We start from the raw sequence: 20893 nt of genomic DNA, 5'->3' as shown, positions 1-20893 counted from the left end.
GTCTCCCCTATGTCTCATTCAGAGTGCAGAACAAATTTCCTCCATGGTAAATTTTGGTCTGGTAGGTGGCGTGTGTGGTTTTTCATTCTGTTTGCTTCATTTTTTGTGTTGTCTATCACATGGCTTCTCTATGTCTTAAATAGATGAGGAGTGGGACTACAGGAAGAAAAGAGAAAGTCTTAGACTTTAACCTCTAGGGAACAATGCCTGACTGTTCTACAGAATATCCTTGTGAATCCACATATCTGACTTAATTTCAGTGTTCATTTTCTTTATGTCTGAGTTGCAGAAGTGCTGAATCCTCACAAGCACATCTGAAAGCAGTAGGAGTTATGACTAAAACCATAGTATCAAGCGTTCCGCAGACAAATCCAGTCTTGGATGTCCCAAATTTGGCAACTGCAGTTCTTGGTTACCATTCAACACTGTCTCAGGTTCCTCTTTTTAAACAAGGTATTATACTGCCATTCTGCTGAGTAGGATGGTATGGAAATACATTCATGTGTTGAAGAAATGAGACTGAGGAAATTATTGCTTTTGCATTAAAAGTGGGATCGTCATAAGTAAAGCCAAAAGCCATGTGTTGAGAGAGGCTCTTGGAAAGGAAAGCAAAGACATTGCAAAGCTGTTCAGTGTGTGACCATTGTGTATTGTACACTTGAAACTTAAATATAGCTTTTAATTGTACTTATAAAGGCTTTTTTCCCTTTAATGCATGTGGTAATGAACACATAATATAATTAGTTCAGGGTCCCAGTGACCTGGGGCTCAGGCATTTTACCCATTGTGTAAAATGTGATGAAATCGGTATATGCAGACATAAGGTAAAATGCTTTGTCTAAAATCTCAGTAGAGAAGAGTAAATCAAATGCCATCTACCCTACATTTATGTTGGGTTAGGGACTTGCATGCTGTCATTTTATTGCCTTGGCTGTGACTGTTTCTCGTGGAGTTGCCATCTAGATAGAGTTTGAAGGATGCCCATGCTGAGACGCGACGTGGGTGCCAGCCACTGCTGTGCTGGCCCAGCAGGTGGCAGAGGGAGCATGCTTTGTACCAGCAGCCCTTGCTATTTCTCAATGATCATGTCACTGTAAGATGACTTAAAAAAATGAAAATCAGATATTGCTTCCAGGGTTGTCCCTTTCAGGCTGGAGCACTTAGGTTGTCTTGGCTGCAGGATTAGATACAGTTTGAACTCACTGTAGTGAAAGTACTTCGGTTTAGATATCCGCTGTAAATTTTCCTCATTACTTCCCCCTCCTGTGATTCTCAGCAGGTATTTGTTTTGGGTTGGGTTTTTTTTTTTAATTTTCAAAAGCAATTTAGACCTCAAAAATAGTAAACATGGATCTGCCTGTCTGTCAATTCAACAAGATGATTTTTGAATCTGCGTTCTTGTATTTGTTTTTCTGGTAGTTACATTTCAAGCTTCCATTCCAGTGTTGGCAATAAAGCAGGTAATATTGTGCAAAAAACATCTATACTAGATGAAACTGTCCACCGTGGTTTTGTTACTTGGATGGAGGGAAGCATAGAATTTATCTGACAAAAAAAAAAACAAAAAAAAACAAACAAAAAAACCAACAAACAAAAACAAAACCCAGATGATGCTTTAACAGCGTCTACTTTGCATTTTGTTTTAGTGACTTTTTTAACCTTTGATCATCTTTTATACTTTATATGTTTAAAGGTTAATTTCAGTGGTTAAAATCAAAGGGTTTATTTTGGTGATGAGACATTAAGAAAGCATTTTAAATAAAGAAAACTTGGAATTGGTTTGGTCAGCCAGCAGATATTGTTACTTTAAAATTATGAGACTATATGCTGACTAGAGTATATGGTCTCGTCACCTGTGGCTGTGGAACTGTATCAAAGAATTTTCATTGCTATGGTGGAAAAACTTTTCTGTGTTTGTTTCTTAATAACTTTAATTTTCATTTCAGTGGCAGAATTTGATGATAGTTTTACTTAACTCTGATACATATTGAGAGGTGGAGATACTTGATTACAGTAACTTGAAGTGCCATGCTAATGTGTGATCTGCACAAACATTGCAAATACATTTGTTTGCTATATCAAATGGTTAGTAGATGTATAGGAGATTTATAGTGATGTTTGATTTTTGCCCTTTCCAACACAATGAAGTCCTGCAGTTTTTTTCCTCTCTCATATGTACATTCTTGCTAATACAATCCAAGAATAGTGAAATGTCATGAATTGGGTTTAGTTAGTGGAGATGTGTACACGCTGCACTACAAGATGGGAGGTGTGGAGTATAGATGATCAGTAGTAGAGCACATGCTCAGGCTGTGCAAATCAGCCTCTGTTAAAGCCAGCTGAGAATTTGGTCATTTGCTACCTTTGTGTGTATTTCACCTTCCAGAGAAACAGCTCCTGTTTTTCTGAGCTCCTAGATAGCATTAGTGTTAATTCTGTGATATAAATAGAAAGCCAACAGCTGGCCCAGGAAGCTTCTTCGGTGCTTGGGCATGTTCTGGCAGCAACTTCTTAGGTGCTGTCTGTTAAAGTTCCAAATATCAAGGGTGATGAAGTATGGATGTTTAAGCACCATTAATATTACAACCTACTGAGATGAAAATAAATGTTATATTGTGTTTAAAATGGCTTTAGGCTGTGTGTTTGGGTTTTTTTCCATTTTCGGTAGACAAACCTATAAGTCATAAATAGATAAATTCAAAAGAAAGGTAGAGTACTGAATAAAGAGTAGAAGAAAAAGATACATACATAAATTCCATGTAATATCATTTCATGTATTAGAGTTTAATGAGAGGAAGCTGGTTCAGGAAGTAAGACTGATATTCCACAGTGCTAAATCAGTAAATCACTATTACAATTAAGAGCTTGAGGGTGTTAACTGTGGACCTTTGCAATATTGACTGTGTTTACTCTTCTCTTGTTTTTTAGAGCTAATGGAGGCACTGGGAACTTTAAGGTACAGATGCTACTTGAATTTGTCTCTTATGATTTACTTCAGAAATATGTATAACCTGAATCTATTTAATTTAGTTTGGGGTTTTTTTGCACCAAGTACAGCCTGAACTTTCATCATCATAGTAATAATCAACTTTGGATAAGAGTGTACTTTCAAATGTATTACTATATAGCATCACAGAATAGGAAAAGAATGCTTCTGAGGCTACGTAATTGAAGTTTTGGTGGGAGAATAAAAGTGACAATGAAATTTCACCTAGGTGATTCTATCTTGTTATTATTGCATGTCTCTCCAAAAGGTGTGCTACTGTGGCTTTCATTGGAATCCTGAAAAAAAGATGTAGACACTGTCTAAAATACTGGTTTCTGAGGAAGACTCTAATTGTAGTGGAAAGCTTGCACAGGTTATTCAGAGGAAGCATAGCCAGAGGTATAATACACTGCTATGCACTTAAGCATATAACAAAAAATACACAGATTTTGGAGTGCACTCTGCCTTAGCCAGCAGAAAACTTATTCTTCATCCTTTCACTAACAAAGTTTGTCTGAACAGTGGCTGTTTTGCTACCAAGAAGTAGCATTCCTAATCCTTGCTAAAGAATACGGCTCTTCTTCCAGTATAGCTCTTCTTGCTAAGCTCTTTCGATACAAATTTATAGACGAACTGCACATTGTTTACTGCCTTCACGATTTCATATGCTGTAGTTATAGATGCTCAGGGTGTGTCATGCCACTCTTTTGCCTAACATTTAGAAAACAAGACTATTCAAGGTCAAGAAGGAGATGTAATTTAAAATTATTCAGTACATAATGCATTTAATCTCTTACTGTGTTGGAATTGTAGGTTTCAAAAGATGGAAAGGCACAGAAAAATAGAATCTAAGAGATACATAAATGGTAGAGTTAGCACGAATATTTTTGCTTGGTTGGGGTTTTTTTAAGTGGGGATGGTGAGGAGAAAACAGATTATGAGGTCTGTGGCTGTAAACTGGGATTTATACATGCAGCAAGTATAAATTCAGCATCATTGAGCTTGAAGCAGATTGGTTCCCTAGATCAGGTCTGACTCATTTCTAGCTCTTGTACATGAATAAATCAGTCTATTGTTCCAAAACCACAGTTATCATGGATACATGTTTAAATTCGTGATTGAATTCAAGAGTAGCCCATGACCCTCTGACCCTTCTTTGAAACTGAAAAAATATGATGAACCATGATAGTCAATCACAGCTGTTCAGAAATCAACATAAAAATCCAATTGGTTGACACAAGAAGTAATCCATTTATCACACCAGATGCAGTCATCTGCTGCCTCTGTGCCTCTTTGCTTAACTGCCAGTGTCACCAGTCAGCTGCTTAAATTTTTATCCATAGAAGAGAGATTGATTCAGAGAAAACTCCAGGAACAAACTTGCCAACAAAGTTTTCAAGCTGACAAGCAGGTATTCTTTATTGCGGCGCCGGGAAACACGGGGGATAGCTCCTCCTAACGTGTGTCTCTCTGTTGCTACACAAGCTGTCCTTACATAGTTCCTGGGCATACATACATTATGTGATTTTCCAGAAAGTTCCCCGCATGCGTACAGAATTGTGGTGGTGGTCTCTGAGGGTCATTTACTTCTTCCAACAATCTTCATCACTTCTGGCAGTCTTTGGAGCACGCGCAGTAGATGCTCATACCAGTTTAATTGGTTCGTTAGCACCAGAGACATAATAATCCTCCTGTCCTCCTACTTATCAGTTAGTTTAACTGTAGCCCATCCTGGACACCTGCCATTCCCAGATACTCCTTATCCCTGTGTCCTGTTCTTCTAGACTGTTTTTCTTAAAACTGTGTCAACTGTAACAATTTATCTTGTACAAGAATGCTCAGTGTGTTCTCTAGCTGCACTCTATTTTTTTTTCTATGTATCATGCGCCTCTGTAATTTTCCATTGCTACTCTTACAAAGCCATCAAACTTTACATTACTTAAAACTGATTCTAAAGGTTTATATATTCCATTTTGTAATTTTGTGTCCCCCTTGTCTCAAGATACATTAATGTTTTTGAGGCTGGCATAGCAAGAACTGCACCGACAAGACATTGTTGTGAAAGTATTTAGAAATGATACAAAAATATTTCAGACTAGTCTTGCCCTTGTGTTCTGCATAATAGTATATTTTAATTGATTCTAGAATTTCATGGATTACATTAATTCCAGCCCAAGCCATGATACTTCTAGAATGCTAAAGGACATAAGCTCTTTGCATTATAAGATAACTTGGTTTAATTATCTGAATTGTGTTTGGCGCACAAGCCTGGTTTGGGGAAAATAAGGAAACGTCAGGAAATAGTTCATGTACTTCTGATGAGTAAATGCTTGTGGGGGGAGAAATTTTTAAAATGCTGTGTAATACTGATTTCTATGCAGAATTAATAGCAAGTATCATTCTCGGGTACTTCAATAGTGAAACAGGACTCAAGTCAGTAGGTGGTTATTTTTAAATGTTGTTTTAAACAGCAGGAAGTTTGACCCTGGAGTCTTAATACATATTTAGTTCTTTCCATATGAGGTAATCTGGAAGTAGGTCAGAGAAAGGTCCAAAAATTTAAGCTGTCTCCCTCTGTTATTGGGCTTTCACTTGGGTTTGGGGTTTTCAAGGAATGATGGCTGAAAATGTTATGTTAGCCTAAAATCTCACATTTATTCTTTGCAGCCTTTGGAAAAGAAGTTTGTGCGTGTTTCTGGGGAGGCAACAGTTGGACATGTGGAGAAATTCCTCAGAAGAAAAATGGATCTGGACCCTACTTGTCAGGTATGTGACTATATAGTGGCATTTACAAGTTCACTGTGATCAGTGTGAATGCCTGCATTCAGACAGAATATTTCCGTTGTTCATGAGAGTCTAAAAAGTAATGTTAGGCTCTTTTAATACAATAAGGATTAAAAAAATTAAATGTTTGAAATGTTGTGATCTACAAGGAACAACTCAACTCACTTGCAACATGGTTACATTTTCATTATAATACTGTATTATTTGCCTAGAGTTTCTGAAGTGCCATGTAAGATTTCAGCAGGTTAAATGCAAAACCAGAAGATACTGCTTTTTCAAAGATAAAACTGAGTATGTAGACAGAAGAGTGTTGAGCATGGGAGGATATGAAGGGCAGAGACAGGTAGGAGCTGAATAACAGTAAAATTTAGCTGAATGTTGAAGAGGCAAACAATGGCTAAGAAAGAATAATGCTCTGGGTGGATGTAATGAAAGGTGTATGTAAATGGATGGTATGAATGCAGATGCAGGTACGTGCCTTCAAATAAGAATTCAAAGGAACAGAATATGGTGCAGAAGAATTTAACCTCATGTTTATCAACCCTTTTGATAGGAATTGTGTGTCAGAACCAGTTTTTAATTCTTCAGTGTAGTTCAGCAGCCATTCATTTGAGCAGATGCAGGAGTTCCATGATGTGTAAATGATTCTTAAAGCTGTCAGTTACTGGTAAAATCAAGCTGATACTGGTGAGGATAGGCAAATGGTGAAAGTTAAGTGCTGGCTATAGAGATAAGGCTGTGTTTTCATACAGCAGTAGCTGTCTGAGACAATGCAGCATGACTGTGTGCCGTAGTAATGACGATTTATTCATGCCACTTACCTTTTCAGTGGCAACAAAGCAAATTAGATATAAATTATTCATCATTCTGAGGAAGTAATGTATTTTCAATTGCTGATTTCCTCTCAGTGAGAGTCTCTAGCTTTCAGGTGGTGGTAACTTGATATTGTGAACAAATAAAAATAGTGTAAAAATGAGGCTAGAAAAAATTCTTGCATTGAGTCATTTATGTGAGAGGAAGAAATTGTTTTGTTTGGGTTTTTTTAGCAGTACAACAGAATCTCAGTTTTAAGGAACACAGAGCATCTGTAATGGAAAGTGCAGTTACCCATCTTTCAAAGTCAATTTAGGCCTCCATGTTGAATGTCTTTCAGATTTTGCAATCTTGAGATCATCTAAGACAGGTAACTTGAGGATTTTTTCCCCCATTTGTTGCTTTCTGCTTGTATGCCACCAGCAGGATGTGATCCACTCCTAATGGGTAAATGTTACTGTGTCTCAAAAGCAGATGATACTAAGACTTCCTTTTACCCAGTTACTTTTGTCACTGCTAGTATTCAGTTTGCCATCCTGGAGTAAGGCACAGTCATGGGCTAGGTGTAATCTCTTCGTCTCTTCTTTGCAAGCCCTACCTATCTGCAGAAAATGTTAAATCTCCTTTCTTCTACAGTCAGATTTGTTGGCTGCTGGTTCCGTGCTGCGCTTCCCCCCCACCCCCCCCCCACCCCTTAAGTGATCTGCTTCCATTATTTACCAGCAAGTATTTTTTTGGTCACTGGAAACCTGAAGTTGATTGTCATGCCACAAATGGTGACTGATTTCTTGAAGATATTCCAGCTTATTTTTCAAAGATTAGGGAATTAGGGAAACAAAGCAGGAAGCATTTTTCTTGTCCTGATTGATCATTTCTGTGTCATACAGGGATTTAAGATTAAAGAAATGTGTGTACTAAACTGTCACCTTCTCATTGTAGTATGCAGAACTGAAGTTGTTGGTATATTGGTAAACATACAGAAGTGGAAGATATGTCAGATATGTCACTGAAGGTTTAATAAGCCTAATGAGATGTGTTTTTCTTCAGCTTCCTTGGATGAATAATAAAATGGAAACTGTAAAACAAATCTAGGAAGAACCTGAATATAAATTAGCACAGGCAGAAGAGTTTAGGGAAATAGATTGGAAACCATATGTGCAAAGAATATAAATGTAAAGCGTGCTTGGTTGGTTTTAGAGATTTGGAAGAGCGAGGACTGTAGTGGTTCATTTCCTGTAGTGTTCCCCAAAATATGTTAATGAAGAAATAGATACTAAGCACAGCAAATTTTTGTTTTTAAAATTACTTCTTGAATTCTGATTTCAGTCTCTCTCCCCTTCTTTGTTACCTAAAATAATCAATTTTTATATAAAATATCAGTTTGGTGTACTCAGCTTGGGACTAGAGTCCAAGAAGTAGATTCCCTTGGGAAACTGGGAAATTTCTTTCAGAAATGCATGTTTCTGGCATTATTGTGCTAAAATGCACTGCCGTGATCTCCAGAAAACTTCTTGCCACAGTGTTTAATTGCGCCTTACCTGGTGCTTGGAAAGATTTGACTGTAAGGAGGGCACAGAGTCTTTCCTCCATTCTCTTCTTAGTATTTCAGATGCATTTTTGGCTTTGTTATTGAAACTTCTAGTAAGGAGGCTAGGTGTGGTTATTTTGTGACTGGGATCAGTTCCTACTGAGCATCAGCTTAGTTTGACAGTCTGTGAAAGTATTATTTAAGAACATTTTGTTTGTTCCCTGTTAAAACATATTCAGCAACCAAGTGGTAGAAAGTATGTTACTCATTCTTTTGGGCTACTGACTGTGCTTGGACCTCTTTGACTTAGTTTGTGTAGAATATTAGATAATATTTGCATTTTTTCATTAACCTGCAGAAGTGGGTTGGATTGAGGTTAATGAAATGTGAAATAAGCAAGAGGAACATGCTAGGGATTGAAGGATGGCGGGCTAAGGAGGACGATCAATCTCTTGTTTCACTTGTGGGAAAGGATAGCTTTTTAGACCCTGTCCCGCAGGGGAAAAAGGGTACTAGGACTGGCTCCCTGAAATGCCTGTACACCAATGCACGCAGCATGGGGAATAAACAGGAGGAGTTAGAAGTCTGTGTGCGGGCTAAAGGTTATGATCTAGTGGCGATTACAGAGACATGGTGGGACAGTTCACATGACTGGAATGTGGTCATGGATGGCTATGTCCTTTTTAGGAAAGATAGGTCAGCGAAGCGAGGTGGTGGAGTGGCTCTTTACGTGAGAGAGCAACTAGAATGTATTGAGTTCTGTCCGGGGTCGGATGAGGAGCAAGTGGAATGTCTGTGGGTACGAATCAAGGGGCTGACTGGCACGGGTGATACAGTTGTGGGGGTCTATTACAGACCTCCTGATCAGGACGAAGGAGTTGATGAGGCTTTCTACAGGCAACTGGAAGTAGCCTCGCGACTACATGCCTTAGTCGTCGTGGGGGACTTTAATTACCCCGATATTTGCTGGAAGACTCACACAGCCAGTCATTCACAGTCTAGGAGGTTCCTCGAGTGCATTGATGATAATTTCTTAATGCAAATGGTGGACGTACCAACTAGGGGAGCAGCGCTGCTAGATTTAGTACTCGCCAACAAGGAGGGTTTGGTCGAAGTGGTGACGGTCAATGGCAGCCTTGGCTGCAGTGACCATGAGATGGTGGAGTTTAGGATCCTGTGTGGGAGGAATAGAATACCTAGCAAAGCCACAGTTCTGGATTTCCGAAGGGCCAACTTTGGCCTCTTCAGTCAACTGCTAAGGGAAGTCTCATGGGAAAGTGTACTAGGCGGTAAAGGGGCTCAAGATAGTTGGTTAGCATTCAAGGACCGCTTCTTCCAAGCTCAGGATCGGAGCGTCCCAATGAGTAGGAAGTCAAGTAAGGGATCTAGGAGACCGGCGTGGTTAAACAAGGAGCTGCTGGGCAAACTCAAGTGGAAAAGGAGAATCTATGGATTATGGAAGGAGGGGCTGGCCGCTTGGGAGGAATATAGGACAGTTGTTAGAGGATGTAGGGAGGCAATTAGGACAGCTAAGGCCTCCTTGGAACTCAATCTTGCTAGTCGGGTTAAAGACAATAGAAAGGGCTTCTTCAAATACATAGCAAATAAAACTAACACAAGAGGCAATATAGGCCCACTGCTGAACGAAGTGGGTACCCTGGAGACAGAGGATATAAAGAAGGCAGAGGTGCTGAATGCCTTCTTTGCCTCTGTCTTTACTCCTGCAGACTCTCCCCGAGGGCCCCGGATTTCTATAGCCCCAGAAGGAGTCAGGACAAAGGAGGAGTTTGCTTTGGTAGATGAGGATTGGGTTAGGGATCAGCTATGCAATCTGGACATCTGTAAATCGATGGGTCCGGATGGAATGCACCCACGGGTGCTGAGGGAGCTGGCGGAGGTCATTGCTAGGCCACTTTCCATCATCTTTGGTAAATCGTGGGAAACGGGCGAGGTGCCTGAGGATTGGCGGATGGCAAAGGTCACACCAATCTATAAGAAGGGCAAGAAGGAGGACCCGGGTAATTATAGACCGGTCAGCCTTACCTCCATCCCTGGAAAGGTGATGGAACAACTTATTCTTGACTCCATCACTAGGCATATCAAGGATGAGGGGGTCATTAAGAACAGCCAACATGGTTTTATGAGGGGGAAGTCATGTATGACCAACCTTATAGCCTTCTATGAGGAAGTGACTAGGTGGAGGGATGATGGTAGAGCGGTAGATGTAGTTTTTCTTGATTTCAGTAAGGCATTTGATACTGTCTCCCACAGCATCCTCATAGATAAGCTAAGGAAGTGTGGGCTTGACGATCAAGTAGTGAGGTGGATCGAGAACTGGTTGAAAGGAAGAAGGCAGAGAGTTGTGGTCAATGGCGCAGAATCTAGCTGGAGGTCTGTGACTAGTGGAGTTCCCCAGGGGTCGGTGCTGGGACCGGTGCTGTTTAATATTTTCATCAATGACCTGGATGAGGGAACTGAGTGCACCCTCAGCAAGTTTGCTGATGACACAAAACTGGGAGGAGTGGCTGACACACCAGAGGACTGTGCTGCCATTCAGCGAGACCTGGACAGGCTGGAGAGTTGGGCGGGGAGAAACTTGATGAAATTTAACAAGGGCAAGTGTAGAGTCTTGCATCTGGGGAAGAACAACCCCATGGACCAGTACAGGTTGGGGGTTGACCTGCTGGAAAGTAGTGAAGGGGAAAGGGACCTGGGGGTCCTGGTGGATAGGAGGATGACCATGAGCCAGCAATGTGCTCTTGTGGCCAAGAAGGCAAATGGCATCTTAGGGTGCATTAGAAAGGGAGTGGTTAGTAGGTCAAGAGAGGTTCTCCTCCCCCTCTACTCAGCCTTGGTGAGGCCGCATCTGGAATATTGTGTCCAGTTCTGGGCCCCTCAATTCAAGAAGGACAGGGAATTGCTTGAAGGAGTCCAGCGCAGAGCCACAAAGATGATTAAGGGAGTGGAACATCTCCCTTATGAGGAGAGGCTGAGGGAGCTGGGTCTCTTTAGCTTGGAGAAGAGGAGACTGAGGGGTGACCTCATCAATGTTTACAAATATGTAAAGGGTAGGTGTCAGGATGATGGAGCTAGGCTTTTTTCAGTGATATCCAGTGATAGGACAAGGGGCAATGGGTGTAAACTGGAGCATAGGAAGTTCCACGTTAACATCAGGAAGAACTTCTTTACTGTAAGAGTGACAGAGCACTGGAACAGGTTGCCCAGGGGGGTTGTGGAGTCTCCTACACTGGAGATATTCAAGGCCCGCCTGGACAAGTTCCTGTGTGATGTACTGTAGGTTACCCTGCTCTTGCAGGGGGGTTGGACTAGATGATCTTTTTAGGTCCCTTCCAACCCTTGGGATTCTGTGATTCTGTGATTCTGTGACTCATGTGGCAGTATAAATAAAAGTCTAAAAAGCAGTTAAAGTCACTGCCTATGTTTTCTGCTATTCTAAGGCTTCAAATTATTTCTAGACTTCCATATTTGAGTTTGCAAATGGATTAGCATTCAAATTTCATAGTTTATCTGAAAGGTTAAGGCTTTGTTTATTTTTATCTACCACTTGAGCTGACAGACTGTAGTTTACTCTTTCTGGTGCTTTGTTTTGGTCTCTGTGCTTTGGCCATAAATTTTCTGTATGTGTTTATATTTCTAATGACAAGGTCTGTCTTGAATATTATTGATGGAATTTGATGGGGGATGCATGAAAATAATTTCTGAACAACTGGAATTTTTAGTGATAACTAAGTAGGTAACATTTAATTTGGGTTAAACACAGGCTATGCTGCTTGGAATCCATTAGGTAGTTGGCATCAGCATCTACTGCACGTCTGTGTAGTTTGCATTCTGCAGAAGAGTGGGGAGAAAATGAGAAATTTTCTGCAAAGTGTTATTTCCTTTGAGGTCATCCTGCAGCAGTATTTCTTGCCATTCACTCTGTGAAAGACTGCTGAAAGACTTGCAGCTTGGCTGGTTTGAATTCATTAATGTAGCCTGTGGAATGGAAATGTTCCATAATCAGATGTGTGTAAATCACAGCCTGGGGAAAGACCAGAAGAAAGTCTGTGCTCACATAACGTAGTTGCTGATGCAGTTTCTTCATGCTAGTCTTAGACACTGGAATAGAAGTATCTGGTACCTCTGAAAAGTAAATAGCAGCTAGAGAAATGGAAAAATTTGTCAGCTTTTTGTATAACTAGCCCAAATACTCATGTCAATCTCTAAAACTTTGTTTTTTCCTTATCCTTCCCTGGATAGTGTGGGTTGGCATAGAAACTACTGACTAGAGTCTACTGCTTTCTGGGCCAAATTGTTCCTTGGTATTAATTTTATGTGGGATGTCCCTTGCATGAATATTTTCCAATTTTATCTCCATCCTATTTAGTATTAATATATAACTGAACTTTTATCATGGCTTTTAGAGAAATAGCGCTAATAACAGGCATGCCACCTAAAGAACATAAGTGGCATTATAGAAAGGCTGCTTTAATAAGAATTTTAATAGAGCTGTTCAGAGACTGTACATCAGCTACACGTTCATGTTTCCTCACAGTGAAAGGTCAAATGATATTTACTGCTGCCTCACTGCCTATCAGTACTAGCTGGCTTCATTCTTACCTGTCAGTTGAAATTATAGTAAATCCATAGTACTTGAGTTGCTGGTGCTTCTTTTGCGATGGAATATATTAATTCCTGTATGGCACAAAGATTCCTCCGAGGCACATTTCACAACTGATTTTCTCGCTGAGCTGGGTTTTTTTTTCCATTTTATGTTCTGTTCTCTTGTCTTTATAGAATGACTCCTAGCATCAAATTAGCAGGCAGAAGTTCAGGCTTTGGTACTGGAATGAGTTGATTGAACGTTTGGTATTCAGAGCACTTTAACATGTTAAATGTGAAAAACTTCTCAATGTATTAGAAGACACTGAATCTTTAATGATGAGCATTTGAAACTCTAGCAGCAGGGTCAGAGTGGGATATTTTCAAACAAGCGTTCTGATTCTGTTTTGAAACAGCAGTTGTCACTGTGTCATTGGCATCTATATTGGGCAAATAGATTAGATTTTCTGTTTCTGTAGAATATATAAAATATCTATGTATGTATCTTCAGTGGGAGCAAGATTGAGTTTTCAGTGCCTTAATGGTGTAAAAATTATAAAAGTAAGCCTATAAAGCAAATGTGATTAAACTTGTATATCACTGAAAAGCAAAGCAGATATGCCATCCTTCCTGCAGTAATAACTAGAGGGTAGAATACATGGGAAACAGCAGAAATAACTGTAGCCAGCTTTCAAAAAGAAATATATTTCTTACAGGTTCTGTGTTAAATGCATCTAATGTTGCTGTTAAATGTATACACATATAATCAGTAATGTATATGAATGTATACATAATGAAATATGAATGTATATGTTACATGTGTAATCAGCTAATCAGTATTTAATGTTACATCCAGATTAGTTTTTACTTGCTGGTTTTGCCCTAGGAGCTAAAATCAAAAGTAGTGCTGAGCAGTTCATTTCTTCTGCACATTAAGGTTCAACCTAACATGAACAGAGTATCCTACATCATTCTCATACTATACAGATGGTGAGGTAAATTAGCCCTTTCTGAGTCTCCAAGGAGTAGAGTTCCTGTGTTTTGATTCTCGAAACAATGCAGTCTGCCAGCATGAGACATAAATCTTCCCAAATCTTTTCATGAAGACTGAAAGAGAGAGAGTGGGTCAGCACGCAAAAGAGCATAAATCCAGGGGAATTGAACAGCTTAAGCACAGAGTGTATCCTATAGTGAAGTGTCTGTGGAAGAGAATACATAATGACATTGCAGTATGCTCCCCAACTACTGCAGTGGCAGAGCTTAGATGTTTTCCTTGCAGAAATCTGCGGGACAGCTCATTGTCAATGCTCTTAACTTTAACATTGAGGTTTTATCATTGTAAGTCACAGATGACAGCTCTCATTTCTGTATCTAAAAATTGCTCATAAGCAAAATGTAAGCAAGCTGCAGTTGAGAGGGAAACAGTGCTGTGTTAGCTGCTCTAATTTAGAATGTTAGAGACTAGATTTACGTTATGTGAAGTAAATTCCTAAAGAGGCTTATTTTTTATAATAGTCAAGGCAAGGAATTCAGAATAGCCCACTTACTCATTTTATTTAATTTTTTTTCCCAAAAAAAATCTTACTGGTTTTGTGGGCAGTTACTTAATAAAAGTGCCTCCTGTGGAATTGCAGACCTCAGTGGCATAGTTTAGCTGCATTAGAGGACATCACTTAGAATTGCTGAGTGTGTCCTTCACTTGCATCACAGAGCTATTGATTGCACTTCGAAAGAGGACTGTGGGATGTGGTTGCTGAGGGTGGCATACAATGAGCTTTTCTATTAAAACACTTCTTCAAGCAGTCATATTAAGCAGGCTTATTCACGTGTTTTCTTGCTCAAGGTAGGAATGAGGGTAGCAATGGCTCATTGTCAGCGGCACAAACAACTTGCCCTCTTTTGCAGCTAATGAATGAGTCTGGATGTTTGTGGGATTGTTTTAATACATGCTCTAAATTCACGTTAAATTTGTCACAGCTGTTACTAGAGAACTTTTTTCAGTGGAGGCACAAAACTGGGAGTGAAACAATAAAACTGTTCCAGAAGTGAGCCCCAGGTTAGGGGCATGGGGTAAGAAACATTAGGGCAGTGCAACAGCGCTGCGTGTGCTGAGTACATTTGGCCAACAAAGGTAAGGATGGCTTTATTGTCTAACATGCTAGAATTGAACTCCTGTGATCCATTGTGAAGGACTTAGATACCATTTCACTTGTCCAAAGGTAGGTTGAACTTGATGGTGTTTATGTTCTTTCACAGGTGGACATAATATGCGGTGATCACCTCCTAGAACACTACCAGACTCTGAGGGAAATTCGTCAAGCCATAGGAGAGAGTGCAGTACAGGTACATATGGAGCTTGGGCTTTGCTCCAGGTTTTCTGTTTTAAAGTAAAAGACTTCCTTCCTTAAGCTCTTAGGTAGCAGCAGCTTGGCTGAAGAGGTTACTATGAAAAATTTTTCCAGCTTACACAAAACATTTTTTATATTGCAAGTGGAGTTGAGAGGTACACCATGTGCTAAGAATGTTCTTGGTGCTTTGATGATGACCTGGACATGAGGGCTTTGTGGTGGGTTTTTTTTCCTATTCTGAAACAGGTTGTTACCAGTGATAAATCATACCAGCCTTTTCTTTCAATTAACATTCCTTGTCTTCCTCCCTGGCAGTTGCATCTCTGCAAGAAATGGGAGGACCTGAAGCATCCGAAATAGGGCCAGCCGTGTGATTAGGTCAGGGACATAAACTTGCTTATAAAAATACAAACCAAATATACCAATACTGCTTACAGCATGAGTGTATAGACAGCTATTTCTTGTTGATAGTTTACTGTCTTAAGTGCTGCTGACTCTGCAAATAGGAAAGCATTTTCTTACTTCCTTGGAAATCTTTTCAAGCATCTTTATAATGGGAAGGGTCATACCATTTTAGAAGTGCAGCAAAAGCAATGAAGTGGTCTGTCCAGTGCATAGTAAGACACAGATGTGAAATTGTGAGGAATGGTAAGCTGTTTATTTAAACTTGGATATCTGAAAAGTTACTGTTTAATCTAATACAGTAGGAAAAAATAGGATTTAGATAGGTATTTTATTTGGAAAGTAATCTGAGGAGATGGCTAAAGGGTTAAAATAACAAATTCAGTTCTCTTGACTTATTTGTGCAAACATATGCACAATCTTTGCATGTAAATTTACTGCTGAGCCCTTTCAAGCCCCCACAAGAGGATTTCTGGGTCAAGTGGAAAGTTGATTTTGAGGTATCTTGGACACTGCTTCACCTTTACCTGATTTGAGTAACAAGGAGTCCCTCAGTCAGGGCAGACAAGTGTGGCTAATGCTAGTGCTGGTACCCATTAAAAATCTTTGAGGCTTGTGTGTACCTCTCTTTCTGCAGTCAGAGGGAATAAATGCCATACTTGATGGTTTAGCTGTTCATATAATAACATGCAGAAATAAATAAAGTGTAACCTAACCTACTTTAGGGAGCAGGGGATAGAAACCAGGAGAAAGCCAGCACTGGTAACAAACTTGTTCCTAGCATAATGAACTCAAAGTAAGTAAATACAGCAATCAACACATAGTGATGCAAGTGTCCTCTACTGAAAGTTTCAGTAAACAGCAGGGGGTGATTTATTTCTCAGTCCAGGGGTATAGTCAAATGTACACGCTTTTAGACTTCATCTTAGCACAAAATCTTTTCCTGTATGAGAAATGCTCTTAGGGAAGCACTTTAGAGAAAATTTCATCAGTTTGTTCTCTGACATGATCTGTCTAGTTGAAGTTTAGTGTCTTCCATTCCTTGTCAGAATTGGGTCTGCCTGACTGATGTTTAATGGCGAAGTACCAGCCAGCAGCTCCACAAGGAGAACAGTTGTCTTGAGTTACATTCTCCAGTGATGTTTCAAATCTCGTTATTACAAAATCAGTATGCTAGTGATGAATTCTTGCAAGTCTGCTCTACTGGGCAAAGAGAAGATTTTTGCTTTTTGTGGAGTCTTGTGCTTTTGTAGTCACTTTCGCAAGGAAATTTGAAAGATCAGTGTCACCCTTAATTTTTCTTCATTTTGTTACAGAACCTCTTAGGATAGCAAATAGTTGAAGTGCGAATGTTAGAAATAAAGCACAATTGCTTCTTGGTATTGAAATAATTGTAAAAGTTTCATAGTTTATAGTGTTACATTGTTATTATTTATCAGAAATCAAGAGGATGCATTTCCAGGATTAAAAACCCTTGGAAATATGTTTTTAGACAATTATCCAGGAGAAAAAAAGATAGGTCAAAACTACAAATGGTAAGGATTATTTCTTTTTCACCAAGACCTGAAATTCAGTGAGGGGCATGATTGTCCTTGCCCAGTGCAACTACAACTATAAAATAGTGCTTGGTGGATTTTACATTGAGCTCCAAGGGCATCTTGTGCCATCATAACCTTCCAGCCTTTCCAAACCAGTGTTGGAGCTTGGCTGCCCCTAGCAGCTCTCACTGGGATACTGAAGCACTCTTCCAAACTGCCATTGTCATTTACCAGTTTTGAGGGTCATTATAGATGCTTCATGCTAAGAAAACAGCTTCAGTAGCTACTTACGCAATACAAAGTCATTTAAAGGAGTAAACACTGGGGGATTTTATTTAGATAAGTACAGACACTGCTAGAGGAGGAAAGTAACTGCTCTTGAGTCACGTTTTTTACTTGCAAGTTCATTGATGACAGCAGTTATTTTGCTGAGAAAAGTGATATAAAAAATGCAGATAAGTTTCTCGTTGCCAAAGGCATTAATTTTAATATGCATTCTTTGGCAGCATTTACATTGTGAGTTTCTTCCAATGCAATGCAGCAAAACATATTGAGTGTGAGATTTATTTTTCAGGACCATAATTACTGTAATTTTTTAGGGGCTTTTATTCCTCCTGAATGGTTCTTAAATGCTCAGAGATTGTCTTATGAAGATTTTGAGTGGGCTTGGGTTTTTTTTTTCTTCCTACTGAGTAACAACGTGTAGTGATGCCTTAGAGCCTCAATTAAATGTAAGTCTTCTGTAGGAACAAGCAAGCAGGATTTTAGCTGTTCTGAATTACTATGTGCCTTTCCAACAAGTGTGGGAAGATCAAGTGTGATTTGACGTTAAAAATAAATATTCCTGACATTCTCCCCATTGTAACCTATTCAGTTTGTTTTAATTGGAGTAAATAGGCAAGAAATGCTAGTGCTTGAATGGAAACAATTTACATGGTAGTTTCCAAGAAGTAAATATAAGCCTAAAAAAAATCAGCAATAAATCATGTTTAATCCTGTAGATCTGAAGGTATTTTAACACTTCTGAAATTGGGTGGTAGGTTGAGAGCTGAAAGTAGGATTTCTAGCTCTGTTCAGAGCTAAAACATAAAAAATTTGCTGCACATAATTTAAGCAAAGTGACTTTTTTCATATATAATTTCTAAAACAGTGTAAAACTTCTGAAAATTACTGCTAAAAGAGATGAAAGACACTGATAGGAATTTTTTTAAAGGCTTAATTTTGTAACCAAGCATTGAGATCTGCCTGTAATTAAAAGTTTGATCAAGTAGCTGAGGAAGTAAGATTGTTGTTAGCTACATGGGAATATAATTTCTATCCCTCCCCTCTGCTGCACGAATGCAGTGTGATCCAAGCTGCTAGTTATTTTTATTTGTCTGAAACTGACCTTCTCAGAGCGGTGTGTCACTGATGGATGTAGTAAGTTCACACATGGTAAAAGCTAGAAAGAGTAGTAGTCCTTTATGTCCTTGGCCCTCGGCACAGAGGTCTTGTGGATTATAATGGTCTCTGTAGTTCTCACCTTTTATAGCCCAGTGCTGCCGTATTTTTTTGTTCTCCTGAGCTAGACAGTAAGAGCTGTGATCTAAGTTAGTTACTGTGACCCTCTAGCACACATCTGCTGTGGAAGTGGTTTACTCTTTGCTGTGGGGATATTGAATTTGGAAAGCAGGGCGCTTCTGGTTGCTAGTGCTTTATAACATCAGAATGTGTATATGCTGTAATGTTCTGGTCTGTCAGTTCCACTCTAAAGTTTATGGTTGTGTGTAACAGTACAATTTGCTTAGGTCAGGTTCACAAATGTGTGGCAAAAAACACCAGAGAGTTTTGCTTTTGGCTAGAGGAGGAGGGATGTCTGATTTGGCCTGATTCGAGATTTGTAATAAGCAGTGGAATACTAATAAGCTGTTCCCTGTTTGGATTTCCTTTTAAGAGCAGTATCAAGAGAAAGCAGCTGAACATATATAGAAATGTATAGTGCTTAAAAAGTGAATAATTACAGTGTAAGCAGTGCCGGTACTGGCTTAACTTTCAACTTCTGTTTGTACAGAGGCATTATAGTCAGTTTGGTCTTTGGTTTAACAGGGGTATTTCCTGTGTAGATAGATAATTTCTTTAAATGTCCTCCTGCCAAATAGGACATTTGAAACCTCATTCATCAAAGAATACATTGCAGCATTTTCTCGTATTAATATTTCTTTCCTTTAAGAAACTCTGCTGTAGAGAAAAATTGGGTTTTGACTACAGTTCTCAAAAAAAAAAAAAAAGCTTGAATGTGTCTTATTTTTTCAGTCGAAGTAGCTCACAAGCACAAGGAATAAGTATACCTTTGTGAAGGTGTACTTCACAGTGAGCTGTGTGTCAAAACAGTGTACTGTGTGTCAAAAGGTTCATAAGTAACTTCACAGTGCCTGTTCTACCTGACAAGAAATGAGAACACTTCTTCATGTTGCAACGCAGTTGTCCCACCTTATGCTACGCATGAAGTGAGTTAAAGCTCCTGTCTCTTCTTATATCTGTTTAGGAATTAGAAGCAGATTTCTGGTTATTAACAGCATGAGAAGATGGAATGTTAGTGAGCTGGCACTAATATAACACCACAGGAATAAAATAGGGTTTTGTCATGCCTGCCCATTGACCTTAAGGTTGGTTGGCACCTATCCTACACTAGGCCCTCATTTGTCATCATAAGCATCTTTTAAATGAAAGTGAAGCTGCATGAGACTCACAGAGCACATTTACTGTTGCTCTGAAGCCATTTATATCATCTGTAGCTGTAGAGTTAGGGAACAAGTATATTTGTTGTAGCTTGACTATGGTGTCTTTTATATGTGTTCTAATGTGCTGCCCTTTCCAGCATCAGCCTTCTGGTTGGTATTAATGGTTCCTTTGAAATAGTTTGATCCAGTTTTCTCAGTGCCTCCATTTTAACCCCTTTTTCAGATCTTCAGTCTTGATCTTATGACTGACATCACCATGTCCGGTGATTTGGATTTGATTGCCTTTAGGTTTGACTTCTGGGTGCCAGAAGTTTGTAGATTCAGAAGCAACAGACCAGGTTCATAGAAGTCAAGTCATCAGAAGACACTTTGATACAAAGCAACGTTAACTTAGTCCTCAGGAACTTCCTGACAAAGGCTTTTGAAAATGAAAAATTTTATAGGGAGGTGGCATTCTTGCCCTTTTCATGTATTTTTATCAAGATTTTCACCATGGGGCTGGGTAGCCCTTGGGTCTGTGTTGACATGGCCATTTTTATGACCTTATATTTTTAAATTTTGGGGATTTTTAATTGGCTTCTTTTTTGTGCCCTCTTTTCCTGACTTAGAATATTAATCTCCTCTTTAAGTAAATGAAAATATCAGTAACCAGAAGCAGAGTTTCAGATTTTACTAAACGAGCATGTTGGCTAAATTGATGAAAGTATTGCTGCTGCAGATCTGTTCTCCTTTGCTATGAATCTCTTTTCTTTCACTATCACATTTGAAAACTCCAATAGCTCTTCCACTTTCTTTTTTTCCTTGAAAATAACATACTGCACTTTTTTTCTACACACACACACCCCCTAGAGCAGTAGCTTTGTTTCCAGTGTTTCCACCATTTAGCTGTTAGACAAAGCTAAAGCAACTAATGGTAGAAGAGGGAGTAAAATAATTATACACAATAACAGGGTGGTTTTCTGCTGAAAGAACTTTGTGGCACTGGAGGCAAAACAAGGGTATTTTTCAAAGGAAAGGTCATTTTCCAGGCAGAACATAGAGGTGTTGATTCAGACAGTGTGTCTGAAAAGAATTCCTAAGGGAACAAAAAAGAGCATGTCATGGAGACATGAAAAAGCACAGCCTTTTTGAGATCAATTTCTTGATCTTAAATTTCCTTCGGTGCAAAATGG

General features: G+C 39.3%; 1 protein-coding gene across 1 annotated transcript in view; it reads left to right on the top strand.

The window, feature by feature from the left end:
* Positions 1-20893, top strand: part of PCGF6 (polycomb group ring finger 6) — a 30909-nt gene that overhangs the window by 7426 nt on the left and 2590 nt on the right. Inside the window, exons 8-10 of the mRNA XM_065670707.1 lie at positions 2929-2956; positions 5654-5752; positions 14970-15056. Of these exons, the coding sequence (XP_065526779.1) occupies positions 2929-2956; positions 5654-5752; positions 14970-15056 (214 nt within the window). The remainder of the gene's footprint in view (positions 1-2928; positions 2957-5653; positions 5753-14969; positions 15057-20893) is intronic.

This window comes from Lathamus discolor, chromosome 3 (genome assembly GCF_037157495.1).
Source record: "Lathamus discolor isolate bLatDis1 chromosome 3, bLatDis1.hap1, whole genome shotgun sequence".
Lineage (NCBI taxonomy): Eukaryota > Metazoa > Chordata > Aves > Psittaciformes > Psittacidae > Lathamus > Lathamus discolor.
This window is presented reverse-complemented; position numbering and strand designations above follow the sequence as displayed.